Source organism: Lycorma delicatula, chromosome 8 (genome assembly GCF_047948215.1).
Source record: "Lycorma delicatula isolate Av1 chromosome 8, ASM4794821v1, whole genome shotgun sequence".
Classification (NCBI taxonomy): Eukaryota; Metazoa; Arthropoda; class Insecta; order Hemiptera; family Fulgoridae; genus Lycorma; species Lycorma delicatula.
In genome coordinates this window covers 49,332,140-49,350,136 of record NC_134462.1, presented here as the reverse complement: position 1 = coordinate 49,350,136, position 17,997 = coordinate 49,332,140, and the positions used below count along the sequence as shown (strand labels likewise).

At 28.6% G+C, this 17,997-nt stretch overlaps 1 protein-coding gene across 1 annotated transcript in view; it reads left to right on the top strand.

Annotated features, from left to right (window-relative positions):
• Positions 1-1,624: 1,624 nt before the first annotated feature.
• LOC142328869 (carboxyl-terminal PDZ ligand of neuronal nitric oxide synthase protein) overlaps positions 1,625-17,997 on the top strand; it is a 902,536-nt gene continuing 886,163 nt past the window's right edge. Inside the window, exon 1 of the mRNA XM_075372996.1 lies at positions 1,625-2,507. Coding sequence (XP_075229111.1) covers positions 2,400-2,507 — 108 coding nt within the window. The 5' untranslated portion in view covers positions 1,625-2,399. The remainder of the gene's footprint in view (positions 2,508-17,997) is intronic.

The following is a 17,997-nucleotide window of genomic DNA, read 5'->3' as shown; positions in this document are numbered from 1 at the left end:
TTTTCATTTCATAAAGACTGTTTATCTTTTCCTCTTTAAAAGATAAATTGTTGCTGAATAAACAAATCTATTTTACTGCTAAAAACTAAGGCACAGACCACATCGAAAAATTATCTCGATTTATTATTTTTTAAACTAAAATTAATAAATAAACATGATGTTTATTTTTTGTTATATTTTGTTACGTAATTTAATATAGAAAGGAAGTGTAAGAAGTAAAACATACAAGGTGAAATAAATAAAGTGTAGATGCAGAATGTACCAAAATTGAGATATAAGATTGAGTACTAAAAATAGTTTTTACACCACATGGTATTATATTATTTCAGCTTTTCTGCTTGTTTTCCCTTAAAAAAGAAGAAAATGGATTGGATAGGAATGAACATTCCTATCCAATCCAAATTCATTGAAGTCAATTGTCTGATGAAAATATTAAGTTCTTTAGATAGGAGTGGAAATTATAGCTAATATTATCAAAATTGCTCCCTTGCTTCTAATATTAATGAATATTAAATAAGCTCAGTTAGATAATTTTAGAAATTATGTTAGCAGTGAAATTGTCTTCATTTTCACTTTTGTACTTAAAATTACATAAGTTAAAAATATTACTTAAAAGTAATATTTTTATTACTGGAATTTAAGCATTTCTTAACAGGTGGTAGTACAATATTAGGATTTGATAACTTGTGAATAAAAGTTTACTGAAATGTAGGCTTCACCAGGTTATCTAACTATTTAGGATGTTGAATAGATTAGAAAAATACATTCTTATAATTGGCTATCAAAGAAATAAGACAGGATTAAAATTTTAAGTGCAATTTTTGTTTTTACAATTATCACTAGCAATGAAGCAGGTGAAACTAAAATTAGGTTTATTTCAATTTCAATTATTAATGTCTGACCATTGATTTATCTTTAATTGTGCTATTTATTGAATCGCTAATATAAATCCACCTGAACTCCAATAAATGAAAATTAATCATGTCATCTCAGTCACTGACATTTATTTTTATTAAAGTGTACTATATTTCATTCTTTATGTATTGTTTAGTTATTCTCAAAAAACCATTTAGGAAAGGGAATAAATTTTAAATACCCAAGGAGTATGAGTAGATTTATTCTAAACCTTTAAGCAAATAACATTTTAAAGCAGCTAAATAATCAAATTACTTTCAAATTTTTCTCAGTTGGAGGTAGCAGAGTACGTTTATATTTTTGAAGGTAATTTTAGCATTAATTTATTGAAATTACTTATTTAAAAATTCCAGGAAAAATACATAAAGATATAATCCATAGATTTTGTAAATCTGTATTTTTTATTGAGCTTTAATTATATTGAAAAATTTAGTTATAAAAATTAATCGTTATTTTAAATTTGGTTGTTATAAAATACTGTAATGATTTGCCTAATGTATCAAATAAATACCATTAAAAAGAAAACCTTTTAAATTTTATTTGTAGTTGCTAAATACTGTCATACTATTAATAGTAACAGGTTACGTTTAATTGTAAGTAACTCTGTATTTTCACGTTAGATAGTGCTGTATCGGATCCGGCTTCATCATTGGTTGGGAAGTATACGAATAAAAACAGCATCTGGCTGATCGTGTTGCTGGTAAGGTATAGCTGGCGGGAAGGCTTCATACCGCGCTGGGCAGTCCAGCGTGTTACGTCTCGTTCGGTTGTTTTTAGTTGTGTTGCGTGTGTAAAGCTCCTTGTCGTTAGGGATTCAATTCGTCATGGAATGTTGTGTTCTGAATTTATCTGGCATTTTACCAACTTGTGTGTTTAACAACTACTGCATAGCATTAACAATAATTTCGACAAATTCAGTGTTTTAATTATTTATTTATCTAAATTTAATCGATACACATAGTATAAAAGTAATTGTGTTAACCGGTTTTTTTAGTTTATCATTCCAAGTTTTATTATAAAATAATCGTGTTCATCGTTTTAAGAAAAAAGATTATCGCTTATGAAATGACAATAAAGTGTTTTGTGGCCCACCGGCATTTTTAACTGTTGGCTTCAAGGCAGTATGTGTAAAGAATACCTCTGTTTGTTTTTGTATTCATTTTTAGGTTAGAACTAGCTGCTGCTCGCTATTTCTGTTACATTGTTTTGTCTTTGTGGCTAGGGGAGAGAAGTATTGTTGCAACGTTGCCGGTCTGTGCGTTCATATAGGAATTTTTTAATTCCAGTAATTATTTTAGTACCTGTTGGTAAATAGTATCTTTATAATCGGTAAAACACCTGCGTTATTGGATAATTGAATGAGTCGTCTTGCTGGAAAGTGATTTCATAACTCGTTTTAATTGTTAATTATTTATAAGTGTTAGTGTTGATTAATTTATTTATTTATCAGTTATTTGTGTGGTGTTAACGATTTAATTTTCAATATGCCTTCGAAAAAGCAATATAATTTGGTCCAGAATGATGATTATGATACACGCATTCCTTTACATCCCGAAGAAGCTTTTCAGCACGGCATAACATTCCAAGCAAAGGTAAACTTGTATCGAGTAATTTTATTTTTATGTTTAAAATCATTTTGGTGTTTGCTTGTTATGATTGCCTCTTCGTTTATTTATATTTATACTGTATTATTTTGTAATCTTTATGCCGTTATTTAAATTAGTTAACTAATTCGGAATTCATGTTTCGTCTTTGTACTTATGTAACAAAAATGTTGATAATGGTTTAAGTTATTTTATTTATTTTTTCTGCTGATTTTTAGAGCTTTATTAACTTTGTATTGTGTACTTAACTTTTATTTTCCAATATATTTGTGTTAATTATTATTGGGAGGGATTAAACAATTTAAAGCTTTTTATCTTCTATGACTGAAACTTTAGGAATATCATTTGAATTAAATGTTCATTAAATAAAAGCAGAATGAAATTTTTTTAATTTATTGAGACTTCATGGCTAAAATTTTATATTTTTCTGAACCGATTTTATAAAAGGACGAGTTTTCGTTATACTTACTCTTTTACCAAAATAAGTACATTATGTCCGTTTCAAATACATGTAATTAGAGATGCTGAATAAATTTTGTCTATGAAATTACGGTTTTTTGGAGGAGAATATTAAACTGAATATCTTTATTTGTTTCGATAACTATGTTCTATCCTAGATATGTTTGCACAAATATATTCCTATGTGATATTCTTAAACCCAATAAGAAAACCTAGATTTTACGGGACGTCTGACCTTCACATTATAATCGTACAAGCTTGCTTACAGCATATTTTACTAAAATTTATTTAACCGGCTACTATGTTTTATAGTTCTTTAAATATTTACTTTTCTTAGTTTATTTAATGAGATAATAAATTTTTTGTGTACAGTTAAATAAATTTTTATGTAATCTTCCATATACTTAAAATCAATTTAGTGCATAGACTTTAAATAAATAATAATAATTGTGTTCAATAAAATATTATTGTTACATTAGGTGTTAAAATAATCAAAGACCTATAGGAAATAAAATCTTATATATTCTTTTTGGGGAATGACCTCAACGGAACTTGGCTTTTGTACAAAGAGCCATCGTATGTAAGCTACCGCGGGTTCAATTACAAACAAAATGCGAGGAATTCAGTTATAAACAAATTAAAATATTTTGATATCAATAAATTAAAAAAAAAAAAGGAATAATAGTTTCAAACTGAGTAATTCGTTAGAGACAACGGGAAAGACAGATCATCGGAGCAAATATAATTAAATTCGTAACGTATATTAATAACAAGAGCATATAAAATTTTTTAATTTGGATTTTTTTCGGAATTCTCCCCTTCCCCAAAAAAACACTTAATTTTTTAACCAATCGGCCCAAAATCGACGTATTTTTAATATCCACTAAGAATTAGGTGGGAATATGCATGTTTTAAAATAGCAGGAAATATTGATATTAACAATAACCAGATTAGAGAAATAATTCAACAACCCGATAATTCACTAACATGCTATGCTGTTTTATACCGGTCATTTTAAACATTCTCCATTTTAACATATTAAAAAAATGAACATTATTACTTATAATTATAGATATAAATTATTAATACTCATATAATCAACCAAACTTAAACTACGCTCGCTAAATTCGATTAACAGTAATGTTTATGATTATTTAAATAATAAATAATTGCAATAATTACTGAATTTATTAAACATTTATTAATCTAACCAAACTTAACCTACACTTTCTTCACTCGCTAACCTCGACTAATTAACAGTAATGTTTTGATTATTTAAATAATAAATAATTGCAATAATTACTGAATTTATTACTTAAATATTCAAAATATTACCGTTAATTAGTAAGTTTAGCGAGCGTAGGTTAAGTTTGGTTAGGTTATATTTATAAAATAAGTAAATATAAATGGTTATATCTGGTTATTGGGTTATTTCCCGTATAACAAATTTTTCTTTAAATAGATTTTGTTTACGTTGAATTTTTATTTTGAAACGTGCATATTCCCACCTAATTCTTATTAGATATTAAAAATACATCGATTTTTGGCCGATTGGGTAAAAAATTGTTTTTTTTGGAGGGGGGAATTCCGAAAATGATCGATTAATTTTTTAACGTAATAATGCTGTATAAATGTGTTCCGGGACGAACTTCTTGTTAAAATTAATATTCTGTCGTGATGTGCACTAAGTGAACGATCTGAGTACAATATTTTATATCTTAGCATGCGAATAAATGCCTCGTAATATGTATGTACAATTTATATACTTATTCCTTTTTTATGAATATATTGAATATATTGAAATATAAACTTTTTTTTTTTCATCTGGGTGTACAAAAAATGTAATAATTTTACAATGTTATTTAATCGCAACGTTTTAATTAAACGGATGATTTAAAGTAATCCTAACTAATATTTTATAGCGCGTAAATTATACCCAGCGTTCTTAGTAGATAAAATATATGTAATAAAATATTATGAATTTATAATTACAAGTAGGGCCTCTTGTTTTTACGAAAACAATGACAGAAAAAGATGTTTTAATTCAAATCGTTTTATTGTTTCTCATAATATTCGCCTTTAATATTTATATGCTTTTGCCAGAGTTCGTTCCAGCTGTCGAAAAATAATTTCCATTCTGAAGTTTGTACCTCAAAAACATGGTTTTGGAGATATACAACAGCATCTTAAGGTGACGAAAATCAGTGTCCACGAATTTTTTGTTTGAAATTCAGGACAAAAAGAAGTCGTTAGGCGATAAATCAGGTCAATACGGGCAGTAAGACATTAATTCAGTGTTTTTCTGTTTCAAATAATCAATTGTTTGACGTGCTGTGTGAGAGCTGGCATTGTCACGATGAAGAATGACGCGAGTTTTCGGTTGTTTTTCCTGAATACATTGTTAACTTCTGGCAAAGAAATTATGTATAAACGTTCAACATTAATTGTTCTTCAATCCTCTAAAGTAATGGTTGCTACATGTCCAGTATAACCGAAAAAACAAGCTATCATTTTCTTTTAAGTGCTTCATGAACGAACCTCTTTTGTTTGATTCGGTTAATCTTGGAGCTTACAAACAGTTGCTTAGTTTCTGGCTGGTACGAATATATCCAATTTTCGTCTCCGGTTACGATATTGTATACAGATTTTGCATTTCCTCGGTCGAATTTTTTTGTGTATTTCCGTACACCTATTGTCTCGAACTTTTTGAACTTCGACCAAATTATGCGGAATCCATTGGGGAAAAAAATCTTTTTCACAGCTAAATGTTCATGCAAAATCGAATGTACTGCTGTAGTCTTCCATATGCCTAAGGATGCCTCTACCTCACGGTAAGTCACATGCCGGTTCTTTTCAATCTTGTTGCGCACAGTATCGTTTTACGGAACAAAAAAACCGGTTTGGTCGACCGTCACGAAATTGATCGCTGACGTAAGCACGACCACGACGAAATTCTCAGATCGATTGTAAGTAGTCTTTTCTGACGGTAATTCATTACCAAAAGTTGAATGAAGTGATTCGAGGCGTTGTTGTTGAATTAAGTAGAAAATTGCCCAAAGAAAATCTTCACGTGAAATTAAAATTTTTTCACAAAACTGATTTTTTTATGGTTCACTGTAAACAAACTACTCGGTCGATTTCTGAGCTACTACTGTTGTAACAATAAAGTCAAATTTTACAACAGTAGTCTGACATTTCAATAGCGCCATCTAGTGATCGTTTATAAAAACTTAAAACGCCACCTCCGTTTATCAAAATTATTATAATAAATCTTATATAAGATTGATTCAATCATAAGATATTATTTAAAAATTTTTAAGGTAAATTTTAATTTATAAATATAAATTTAATAAATTAACAACTTGTATCGGGTCTCATAGGTCATACGACCACCGCTATAAATATATAAAATTAAAAATAAAATATAAATGGACTAATTTAAGGATAAATTAACTTTGCTAATGTTAATTTTACCAAACTTAACCTACGCTCGCTTCGCTCGCTAACCTTGACTAGCGAGTGAAGAGAACGTTGGTTAAGTTTGGTTAGATTATATTTATAATTTCAGTATTAATTAAATAAATTGCAAGTGGGTGGTCGTATAACTCATAAGACCCGAAATTATAAATATAATCTAACCAAACTTAACCAACGCTCGCATCACTCGCTTGTCAAGGTTAGCGAGCGAAGCAAGCGTAGGTTAAGTTTGGTTTGATTATATTTATAATTATAACATGAGCAAGGTTAATTTGTTCTTAATTTAGTCTATTTATATTTTATTTTATAGTGGTGGTCGTATAACCCATGAGACCCGTAGTATCCTTTAAATTGTTAAATATAAATTTATAATTAATCTCGGTTAACAACGTACATGAAAATGGGGTAATTCTATATTGAAAATACCTGTAAGAAATCATGATGGGGTTTAATTTTATTGTTTTATGAAGATTTAAAAAAAAAGTTTAATAAAAAATTACATAATAAACTTTAAATGCATATCTACTAAATAATTAATTCTCTTTAATAAAATGACGGCATTTTCACGTTTAAATAAATTATTTTATAATATTTAAAAAAATGTAAAGAACCTGGTTTGTTTAATTAATGTGATTTTTTTTTGTCCGTGATTGTATCTGTATTGCTTAGGCGTTATCAGTTTGAAGTGAGGAAATAGTTTTTCTATAGAACAGTGTTAAAAGCATTACCGGTTCGTTAATATAAGTGGGATAATTTTAAAACTATATTTTATGATTAAACGTTGTGGCGGCATGTCCTACGTATGTTGTTAACACGTGCATTAATGCGTGTTCTAACCTTAACCAGCCAGCTGTAAAACCTTATCCATAAATGCTACATACCGTAATTTATAGAACTTACTCTTCTTGTACGTGTAGGCGATGATAATTAACTAGTTTAATCATTATTTTCCTACTTTATAAAAATAACCAATTCAGGAGAGTATTAAAACTTTGTTGTCAGCTATTCCATATAGGTTTTATCCCAATACATTCTTCTAATATCAAATATTACAAAGATGTCATGTTCTAACCGACTGGTTATTATGTAGATAAGACTATATTGAATTCCTATTACAAATTAACCAGAGATTTAATACCATAAACCTATCCCTATGTTCTGTTTATAGATAATGACGAATTTTATTTTTTTAAATTCAATTTGTACGACTGCACGTGATCGATAGATTTGAAGATCGCATACCTCTTAAATCACTCTTACTTATTTTAATCTGTAGAAAATTTTACTAATAAAAATATAATGGCTTATTTTCAATATTGATTTATTTCTAAAAGAAAAATTTAGAAATAAAAGTACAAGGGAGAAATTATTTCTTGTTTCATTATAATTGGTTTACGCTATTGGTGCAGTTTCTTCTAATCAATTATTATTGTTTAATGAAACAACTTCGTGCAATTGGAAGCAACGTATTGGCACAGGCGTTAGGGCTACCGATCTCATGTCTCTGTATTTTTCTTATCTTTGTTATTATTGTAACAGTTATCTCATGTATAGTAATCTGCTTAAAATTTTTTTTTTTATTAATCGATTGTACTGAACAAATCCCATTTTTTTAAACGAAAATTTGATATAAAACTAAAAAATTAATTATTTAATTTTATTTGCCATATATTTTCGGTGACATGAAAAAAATGGGTTACAGTTATGACACAAAAATAAGAGATTTGATGCAAATCATGTATTTAATGATAAATATAGAAATTCTTTTACTTTAAAGATTAGTGCAAAAGGATTCTAATAATTGAATTAAAATAGTTTTAAATTTTACGCAGTAATTAGATTATGATTATAATTAATTTTAGATTATGCAATATATTTGTATAAATTAATTTTTTTAATTATTTGTAATATATTTACCTATAAACAACTTACCTGTCTGACTGACTGATTCGTAAACGTTTAACAAAAACTATTGAAGATAAATTGATGAAAGTTTGCATACATTTTCTTCTTGCGGTTAAATTCACACTAAGAAAGGATTTTTCGGAATTCCGAGTTTAAAGGGTTAAAATGAAGCAACAATTAAATTTACTAGTTTTATTTCCTTGTACGAAGTAAAGGAAGTATTGTGATGGCGAAAAGGTTTGGTTTCCAAATTTCAATAGTAATATCCATTTTGACTAATTTCGGCGTGACGTATATACGTACATATGTATGTAAGTACGTATCTCGCATAACTCAAAAACGATTTACCGTAGGATGTTGAAATTTTGAATTTAAGACTGTTGTAACATCTAGTTGTGCGCCTCCCTTTTTGATTGCAATCGACTGAACCAAAAGTGTCCAAAATTTTGTCCTTTTTCTTAACTGTAGTAATAAGCCCTCGTTGAGAGCTTTCAATGGTTCCGTGTTATAGCCAAATAAAATTTTAATTAATGAATTATTTGGATTTTAGAGGAAGGTACTCGGTTCGAATCAGACTTCATCTTCTTTTTTTTAAATTTAAACAGTAATAATATTAATGATAACAGTAATACTGACTTTGTTAATAGGCTGGATATTTCTGGTCCTACCTACGCTGAGAAAGTTACAATGTGTGGACCCTCTGATAACAGTGATAATAAATATTAACATAGGCTAGTACTTCCGGTCCTACTTACGCTGAACCAGTTAAGATGAGTAGTTCCTATTGTCAGAAAAAATATATATTATATATATATATATATATATATATATATATATATATATATATATAATATAGCATGAGATATATATATCATGCATATCATATATATGTATATAGACCATATGTTTCAAAGATTTGAACGAGTGATGGGAATTATGATGGACAGGATGTTCGGACTTTTCCTGAGTCATCTTGAGAAAAAATGAACAACTTTCAGACTAGTAATCTGGAATGCTAACGGGTTGTCTGATGAGAAACTAGATTTGGATCGTTTGTTTCGTTGTTATGTCAGCAACCACTGGGTCTGTGGTTACTTAATGTTGGTTCAAGTAGATCTTATTTACTTATTGTTCAATTAACTTACTGAAATTGAATTTGCTGTCGTTATAATGAAGAAAAAAATATATATATAGATAGATTTATTAATAATTACTAACCCTTCATGGTAAAAAATTTTATCATGAATAATAATAATTCAATTAACAAAAAGAATATCATAAGTTTTTATGAACAAATATGTAACAAATGAATTTATCAGTTTCATTTTTGGTATGTATAATTTTCATGTAAATGTATAAAAATTATTTTCTAAATTTTAGATATTACAGTTTACAAGGTTTGAAAGGGATGAAGAAAGGTAAATAAAATTTGAACAATCACTGCAAATTCTCCCCGTTTCCTACCATACTAAACGAGAGTTTCGCTCGATTTGGGCTTGTAAATATTCTTCAGATTAATATCTAAAAACTATTTTCGGAATTCGTTTTTTTAAGGGGCGAGACGGTGTAGCTCAGTCAGCACAGTCACTGTTGTTACTGTTACTGTATGTGCGACGCTACTGGCTGCACCTGCCTCCGGTTACTTGACTAAAAACATAAAATAAAAAAAAATTAAAAGATTAACAAAAAAAGAGAAACTAAGTACGATCACCTCTTAGACGTGTTTGACGGGTAACGCTAGGAACCGGGCAAAATAGATTTTTACCCGTACGAAGGACGTAACCGTTTACAACTGATGGAAGTCGTCTATTTAGAAATCCGCATTCTTCACATCACTCAAAGTTCGGGTCCTATACTGACCAGTTGCTCTGAAGAAATTACAATACACTGATAGTTTTTATAAATTGAAAAGGCTTTAATTTTTATTTTTCATTATTATTCTCTCAGAAGCATACTTCTATATATATAGATTAATAAACCATTTATTTAATGATAGATTAATATTACTTTTGTAATTATATCAAAAATATAATTGATTTATTTGTATTAAAACAATAATTAATTTCTGATTTGTAAAGAATTTTAAGCTTTTTTTTTATGAATGCTAACATTGCTGCAGTTTTTTATATGTTTATATGAACTAATTATTATTCTTTTTTTCCAATGGTCCTCTCTGTGAACGGCATGAACAAACGTTATTTTTCCTTTATGGCTTTAATCTTCTGCCACCTATGATCTATGCTACCAATTAATCTTTCTCTATGATCTGTGATTCTCCGCTTGTTTCCTCTTCCTTCTGAAGCTACTTTAAATCTTTTAAACTGATGTTTATTTTTCTTGAAAATTTCCTGTCTAAACTTTCTTTTTCTTTTATTTCTATATCTTGAAGAGGCTAGTTGTTTTTACTTTTGAGATTATTAAAGAAGTTGTAAATCTTTCTTCACTCATTCTCTTTAAACGAACGTATAATGTTATTCTCCATTTTTTAATAGCGTCGAATATTTATTAAAATTTTCTCCAAATTTCCTCGTGTGGTCTTAAAACATTTTTATGATTTTCACACTTCGGGCCTAATATTTTTTTTTCCTTTTTAAAAATATTCTTTAACCTTCGTTGGTTATTTAATGTTAAATTTTCTGCCGTTCAAAGATTCTCAGGTTTTAAAATCATGTAATATCTGAATTTTGCTTTGTAAGAAATGGATGTTTTATCTTAAAGATCTTTGGCTAGAAGAAGAGCCATTATCATTTTATTTGGCTTATTTTCTAAACACATTAAGTGTAGTCCATTTTTCTGGATTACTTCACCTAGACGTTTAAAGTTTCCACTACTTTAATTTTCCCGAATTTTGTTTGTATTACTCTTGGGTATTCTTTTAGATTTGTCATTATTATCGTTTTTCCAAATGAAATTTTCAATCCAGTTCATTTATTCTGTTTAAAAAATAATAATTTAAAAAAGCAGATAAAAAAGTTACCGGAGACAAGTAAAAAACCCAATGACACGAGTAATTAATCTGAATTGCATATTTAAATTTTATTTTGACTGAGTTCTAAGGTTCAAATCCTCGTAAAGGAAGTTACTTTTATACGGATTTCAATACTAGATCGTAGACACCGGTGTTCTTTTGTAGTTAGGTTTTAATTAACTATACATCTTAAGAATGGTCGATCTGAGACTATACAAGACTACACTTCATTTACATTCATACATCATCCTCTGAAGTAATATCTTACGATAGTTTCGGAGGCTAAACAGGAAAAGAGAGAGTAGGTTGACGTCAGGAAGTACATCCGTCCATAAAAATGTTGCCAAATTTCACCCGCCCCTAACGTCAAAAAAAATAATAAATAAATAAAAAGGTGCGTAAAAATAAGAATAGAGGAGTGATTTTTTAATATTCCCATCATGTTTATATTTATATCGGTATGTATGTATGCTTGTGTACATTTTTAATATTTATTAAGCGTATTTCGTTATTCTTCATTACATTTTTGATTTTGTTTTGTTAAATATGATTTTTTAATTAATGTTTAGTGAATTTCATTGATCTCTTTTCATGAATGATAAATTTGATGTGAACAATTTTATCGCTAATTTATGTTTTATTTTTAAATGACCTCATTTGTATATTATTTCAACAACTGGATGATGAAATAATAAAATTTATAATTTTTTTAAAAAATTATATTACGTTTTACAATATTCATTTTCTATAACTAAACTATAAATTTATTAAAAATAATAAATATCTCCCATCTGCTAAAAATAATAATCTACGTATTAACATACGTTTTATATTACACGCTTTTGTGTGCAGGCAAAACATACGTATTTATTTATAATAATGTCAGATGAAATTGATAACGCTGACAAAAGCATTTATTTTGTAGTAAAAAATATGTTTATGTTTTTAGACTGGTTGATAATGCATTTTATAATTTTATTTCACACCTCATAATTTTCATGTTGACGCTTAATACACGACATTGGTAGTTTTTATTGTGTTTCCATAACTTCAACAGTACTTTACAATACTATACTACACATTTATTATTACTATTATATTACGTATTATTTCTATTATATTACATATATAAATATATTATTTATATTACAATCTTTGAATATATTTGCATTATCATAAAATTAAATTAATACACAAAGGAAGTCTTTTTTTTTTTAAATAATTTTAATTTATCATAGTTCTATTTAGTAATGAAGTAATGAAATGTAGTAGAAATAACAAAGATGAACCACTGAATGTGAAAATAGGAGGAGAAAAGATTATGAAGGTAGAAGAATTTTGTTATTTGGGAAGTAGAATTACTAAAGATGGACGAAGCAGGAGCGATATAAAATGCCGAATAGCACAAGCGAAACGAGCCTTCAGTAAGAAATATAATTTGTTTACATCAAAAATTAATTTAAATGTCAGGAACAGATTTTTGAAAGTGTATGTTTGGAGTGTCGCTTTATATGGAAGTAAAACTTGGACGATCGGAGTATCTGAGAAGAAAAGATTAGCTTTTGAAATGTGGTGCTATAGGAGAATGTTAAAAATCAGATGGGTGGATAAAGTAACAAATGAAGAAGTATTGCGGCAAATAGATGAAGAAAGAAGCATTTGGAAAAATATAGTTAAAAGTAGAGACAGACTTATAGGTCACATACTAAGGCATCCTGGAATAGTCGCTTTAATATTGGAAGGAAAAAATTGTGTAGGCAGGCCATGTTTGGAATATGTAAAACAAATTGTTGGGGATGTAGGATGTAGAGGTATACTGAAATGAAACGACTAGCACTAGATAGGGAATCTTGGAGAGCTGCATCAAACCAGTCAAATGACTGAAGACAAAAAAAAAAATAGTTCTATTGAAAAAATATAATCATGATAGATTATTTGTTTAGATGTAAACATTTTATTCATTGTATAATATGTTAAACGTTAATTTTTTTTATTCCTAATGTGTACCCGCGCCCCCTCGCATACCTTGAGGGTCCTAATGAGTCATCGGAGCGCCCCAAACCAACCTCTCTTGTATGTGGATGGACTAGAAACGGCCTCAGCAATGAGGTTACCTCCCTTGTCCCTACACGTGTCCACGATTCGAGCCCTGGCAACTTTCCTGTGAACAATAAGCAATGGCATAATGAGGCGTGAATGACATGTAAATAAGGGATAGTCTTGTACATATTCAAGCCGACTATTCGTGAGATATATGGTTAATTGAATCCCAACCACCAAAGTACACCGGTATCCATTGCCTTGTATTCAAATCCGTATAAAAGTAATTTTCTTGTTCTAGGATTTGAACCCACTGGATTGGTTCTTGTGGTCTCGTCATAGCAAATTTCGAAGTCGAGAGTTCTAAGGTTCAAATCCTTGTAAAGATTTTTTAATGGATTTGAATACTAGATCGTGGATACCGGTGCTCTTTGCTGGTGATTGGGTTTCAATTAACCACACATCTCAGGAACGGTCGACCTGAAATTGTACAAGACTACACTATTTAATTCATGCGTATTATCCTCTGAAGTAATATCTTACGGTGGTTCCGGAGGCTAAACAGAAAAAAGAAAAGGATTTGAACCTGAAAACCTTGGACTTCAAATTAATTTTAAAATTGAGCTTTTTAATTTATTTGAATAAATTATTGTGAATTTTTGTGGTAGAAATCAATAAATCTTATTCAAATTATTATTTTTATAGTGTAATTGTTTAATTTATAAATTTGTTTCTATTTACTCACCGTATATACATATTCACGTACTGCATGTAAATCGATTTATTTTATAATAAAAAATATCCTTATTATTAATGTTAAAAGTGGTTAGTATAGTTTGATACCATTAAACCAAATATTTTGTATGATTTTACTTTCCCGTCTAAATAGCACTACATCAGAACTGTAGCTCTAGACGGGAAAGTATTGTAATCGGCATACGCGGTTTTCACCAGATCTTGACATTTTGACCACTAAGGAACTCAAAAAACCGGATGGAAATTTTCCGGATATTAATGTTTGTATACACGTGTGTGTTTGGTATTGGCCTCTAAATCACCTTATTTCTTCAAAACTACTTGACCGATTTCAGCCAAACTTAGATTACTCCTATATATGGGCCATTGATGCCATTAAACTCTCAACTTAAGGTCAAGCGAGTGAGGCTGTAGAGCAAGGTCTCCCTCAGTGTCTCGAGATTTTGCGTAATTATGGTCATATATTTTTTAGGCATATTTGATAACAATTAAAAAGATAATATTAGCAAAAAAATTTAGTAAAATCCTACTCCCACTCCAAAAAATGCTCTGAACTCTGAAGCTTTGATGTGGTTGTTACGATGGTTGTTTTTCATTGTTGTTTCTAATTACGCGTATAAATTAATTTTTACTAAATTGGGAGCCCCAATCCCTAACCAGCAGCCGGATCCGACCAAAAGTCATGCATTTTTTATCATTTTTTCTTCTTTCCCTTTTTTTATTGTAATTAAGACTACTTTAAAAAAATCTTTTATAAAATTAAACTTTGACTCAAACTTTGGGGTTCGCGCAAAAAGTAATAAACATGGTCATGTGAGATATCATCTTATACATTTTCAAGGGCGCCGAAAATGATTTTAATATTTAATGTTGTTGTTGAAAAAGAAGCTTTTTTTTACTTACACCAGATTTAAAAGGTTTCAGCTTCAACCCAATATTATTATATTGAAATTATAACCTGGGATTTTTTCAATATGCCATTAATATATTAATTATATTTTATTTATGAATAGCCGCGTTACGGGAAAGTCCTACAATTGTGTTGTCAGCTTTTTTCACTCAATCTTGAATCTCAAAATGGTAATCAGCACAGCTGATTACCATTTAATAAAATGACAAGTTTTAATATATATAAAGTGCTGTCAGCACTTTATTTTTAAAAGACAACAGCTTAATGTATGGATCGATTTTGGAACTTCGTTCCAGTGTAAGTAATTAAATTATCCAAAGAAAAAACTAAAAAAGCAAAAAACAATGTTGATATAGTAGAAATTACTCTTTAGTGTCATCAGTCAGTGATGTTACCGTAGAAACAGCCAGTCACCGTAGAAACTGTGATAATAATAATCAACGTATGTAAAGTAAAAACTATATTCGGTTTTTTTTTTAGTAAAACTTGTAAGACATATATTAACTGATTCACCATGTACTTCTATCCTGTGCATCCTTCTCTAGCTGAACATAACTCCTTCATCTCATCATGTCCGACAACATACTACTCCTTTTTCCTTCTATAATTCTTCTCTGAAAGCATTCCCTTCTAAATGTATGACCAACCATGAGATTTTCTTCTTTATAATATATTTCAACGGATCTTTCTTCCTCCACTTTACTTAGTATTTCATTTTATATTTTTTCACTCCATCTTATTTTCTCCATTTTTCGTCATGACCATACTTCAAAATTTTTTAATTTATTTCTCTTCTGTCTTCTTGATGGTCCTTGTTTCCTCTCCATACTTCATCTTATTCCAAGCAAAATCTTTGGCAAAGCTTTTCCTTAATTTCCATAACATTTTTCTTCCTGTTATCAATTCATTTGAACCCTTCTAATTTTTTTTCCCCATTGTAAATTATGATTCTTATCTGTTCACGATAGCATCTATTCGCGGTAATTAAACTTCCTAAACCCTTAAATGATTCAACCGTTTTAATTTATTTCCCTCCAAACAAATATTCAAATCTTTATTTTCTTTTAATCATACTCATAACTCTTGATTTTCCAAAACCAATTTTCATTCCATATTTATATTTTTGTTACAATCTTTCATCTGTTTTATATTTACTTTAGTTTAAGTACAGTTTTATAAGATGGCAATTTAAGATAATTTATAAAAGTACTTGCAAATGTTTTAATTTCTAAATAAAAACGTTCATGTTCTTCTCCCTGCCTTGGTAAAACTAATTTTCTAAACAGTATATTCTACAATTTTGAAAAAGGTATTTTAATTACAATAAACATTAAATTTAATCAGAAACATACGAATCTTTTAAAAAAATGTCCAATTTTAAGTTATAAATTATGTAACACTTTTTAAAATTATTTATATATATATATATGTAAAATGGTTATTCTTTAAGCAATGTAGGAAATTCATATTTTCTAATTACAAAAGGATACATTATTGCATTTTTTTTACACATCTATTCCAGTTTTTCATTAAGTCTGTGGCTCCTGTACGATTCTTTTGATAAAAAAGACACCATTTAAGTTAGGTGTTTTTTTATATTGATACTGTTTTCTAGGTAAATATAATTGTGTTACTTGTGCAACTGATTATCTGAATTTCGGATGATAAAGAAACTTTGATAAAGTTTCAGCTTAGTAAAGAAGACAACGAGGAACCATTTCACTTCTGATATTCCTTAGCATGCCATGGGACGTTTGTAATTTTAAGACTGTACCAGTTTCGGGATTAGCTTGTTCTTAATATAAAGTCGCCTACATGGTTATTCCAAGATATAAGTGTAAATTATTGTATAATGTAAACGCTTAAACAATGTTTAAGCGCAAAAATAAAAAAAAGTTACCAAACTTTTACCCGCCCTATTTCATTTATTAAACAACGAGTAACCATAAGAATTGTATTATTTATGGAAATGTGATATGTATTCATTTAAATGAAATCGGGCCGGTAAGAGTTTTGTAACAAATTTTTCTTTTTTTTCTATTATATGTAACGCTTAAACATTGTTTATTATCTATTATTGTATATCTATTGCCTATTACATATATTTAACACGTATTTTTTTAAAAGAAAATTCTAAATTAGTAACAGATTTTGATTATAGAAATGTAGTGGCTTACCTTTTTGGATATCAGTATCATTTTGTTAAAAAGTTTTATTTATATTCTAGAAATTTTTGTTTTTTGAGCGGAGAAAGAAATGACATCTGCGAGACTCTTACCGAAGTTACAATGAAATTGTAAAAGCATTTATTACTTCGCTTCAACATAATCGTACTGTATTATGTAGCTGTATATCTTGTTAAACATTATTTATAGCATTTCTTGGAACTACAAAAGAAGTAATAAAAAGATTAAAAAATAAAGAAATAAATAACCTAGCTTGCAGTCTTACTAGTAATTGCATAAAGACCGTTAAAGAAGCATCCACAATCCTCATCTTTATCTTGCTACATAATAAGGAGTTTCATCAATATGTATGATTCCTAATTGTTTACGTATAAATGATATTTATCGTATCATCACGGGTTCAAGTTTTACCTCAATTTTATTTGTATTTGCATGATTTAGTTCTATGGAAAGACGTTCTATCTTGATCATGTGTTATGGCGCTATTAATATAAATGTGAACATATTTTAAGAAAATCAGTTCTGTAGAATAATATTAAATAAAGTTAATTAAGTGATTTGTTTTTCTTTTTTCAATAATCCGGTTGTTTATTATTCATTATTAAAACAATTCAAAGAGTAAAGTGTTACTTGTATTGTAAGAGTAATCAATTGTTATCGATTATTCACTTATACATTTTATTTTAATCTTCTGTTTACTTATTTAATTCGTTATAAAGTTAAATTCATTTAAAATGAATAGGATCTACTTTTCACCAAATTATGACTTAATTTAAA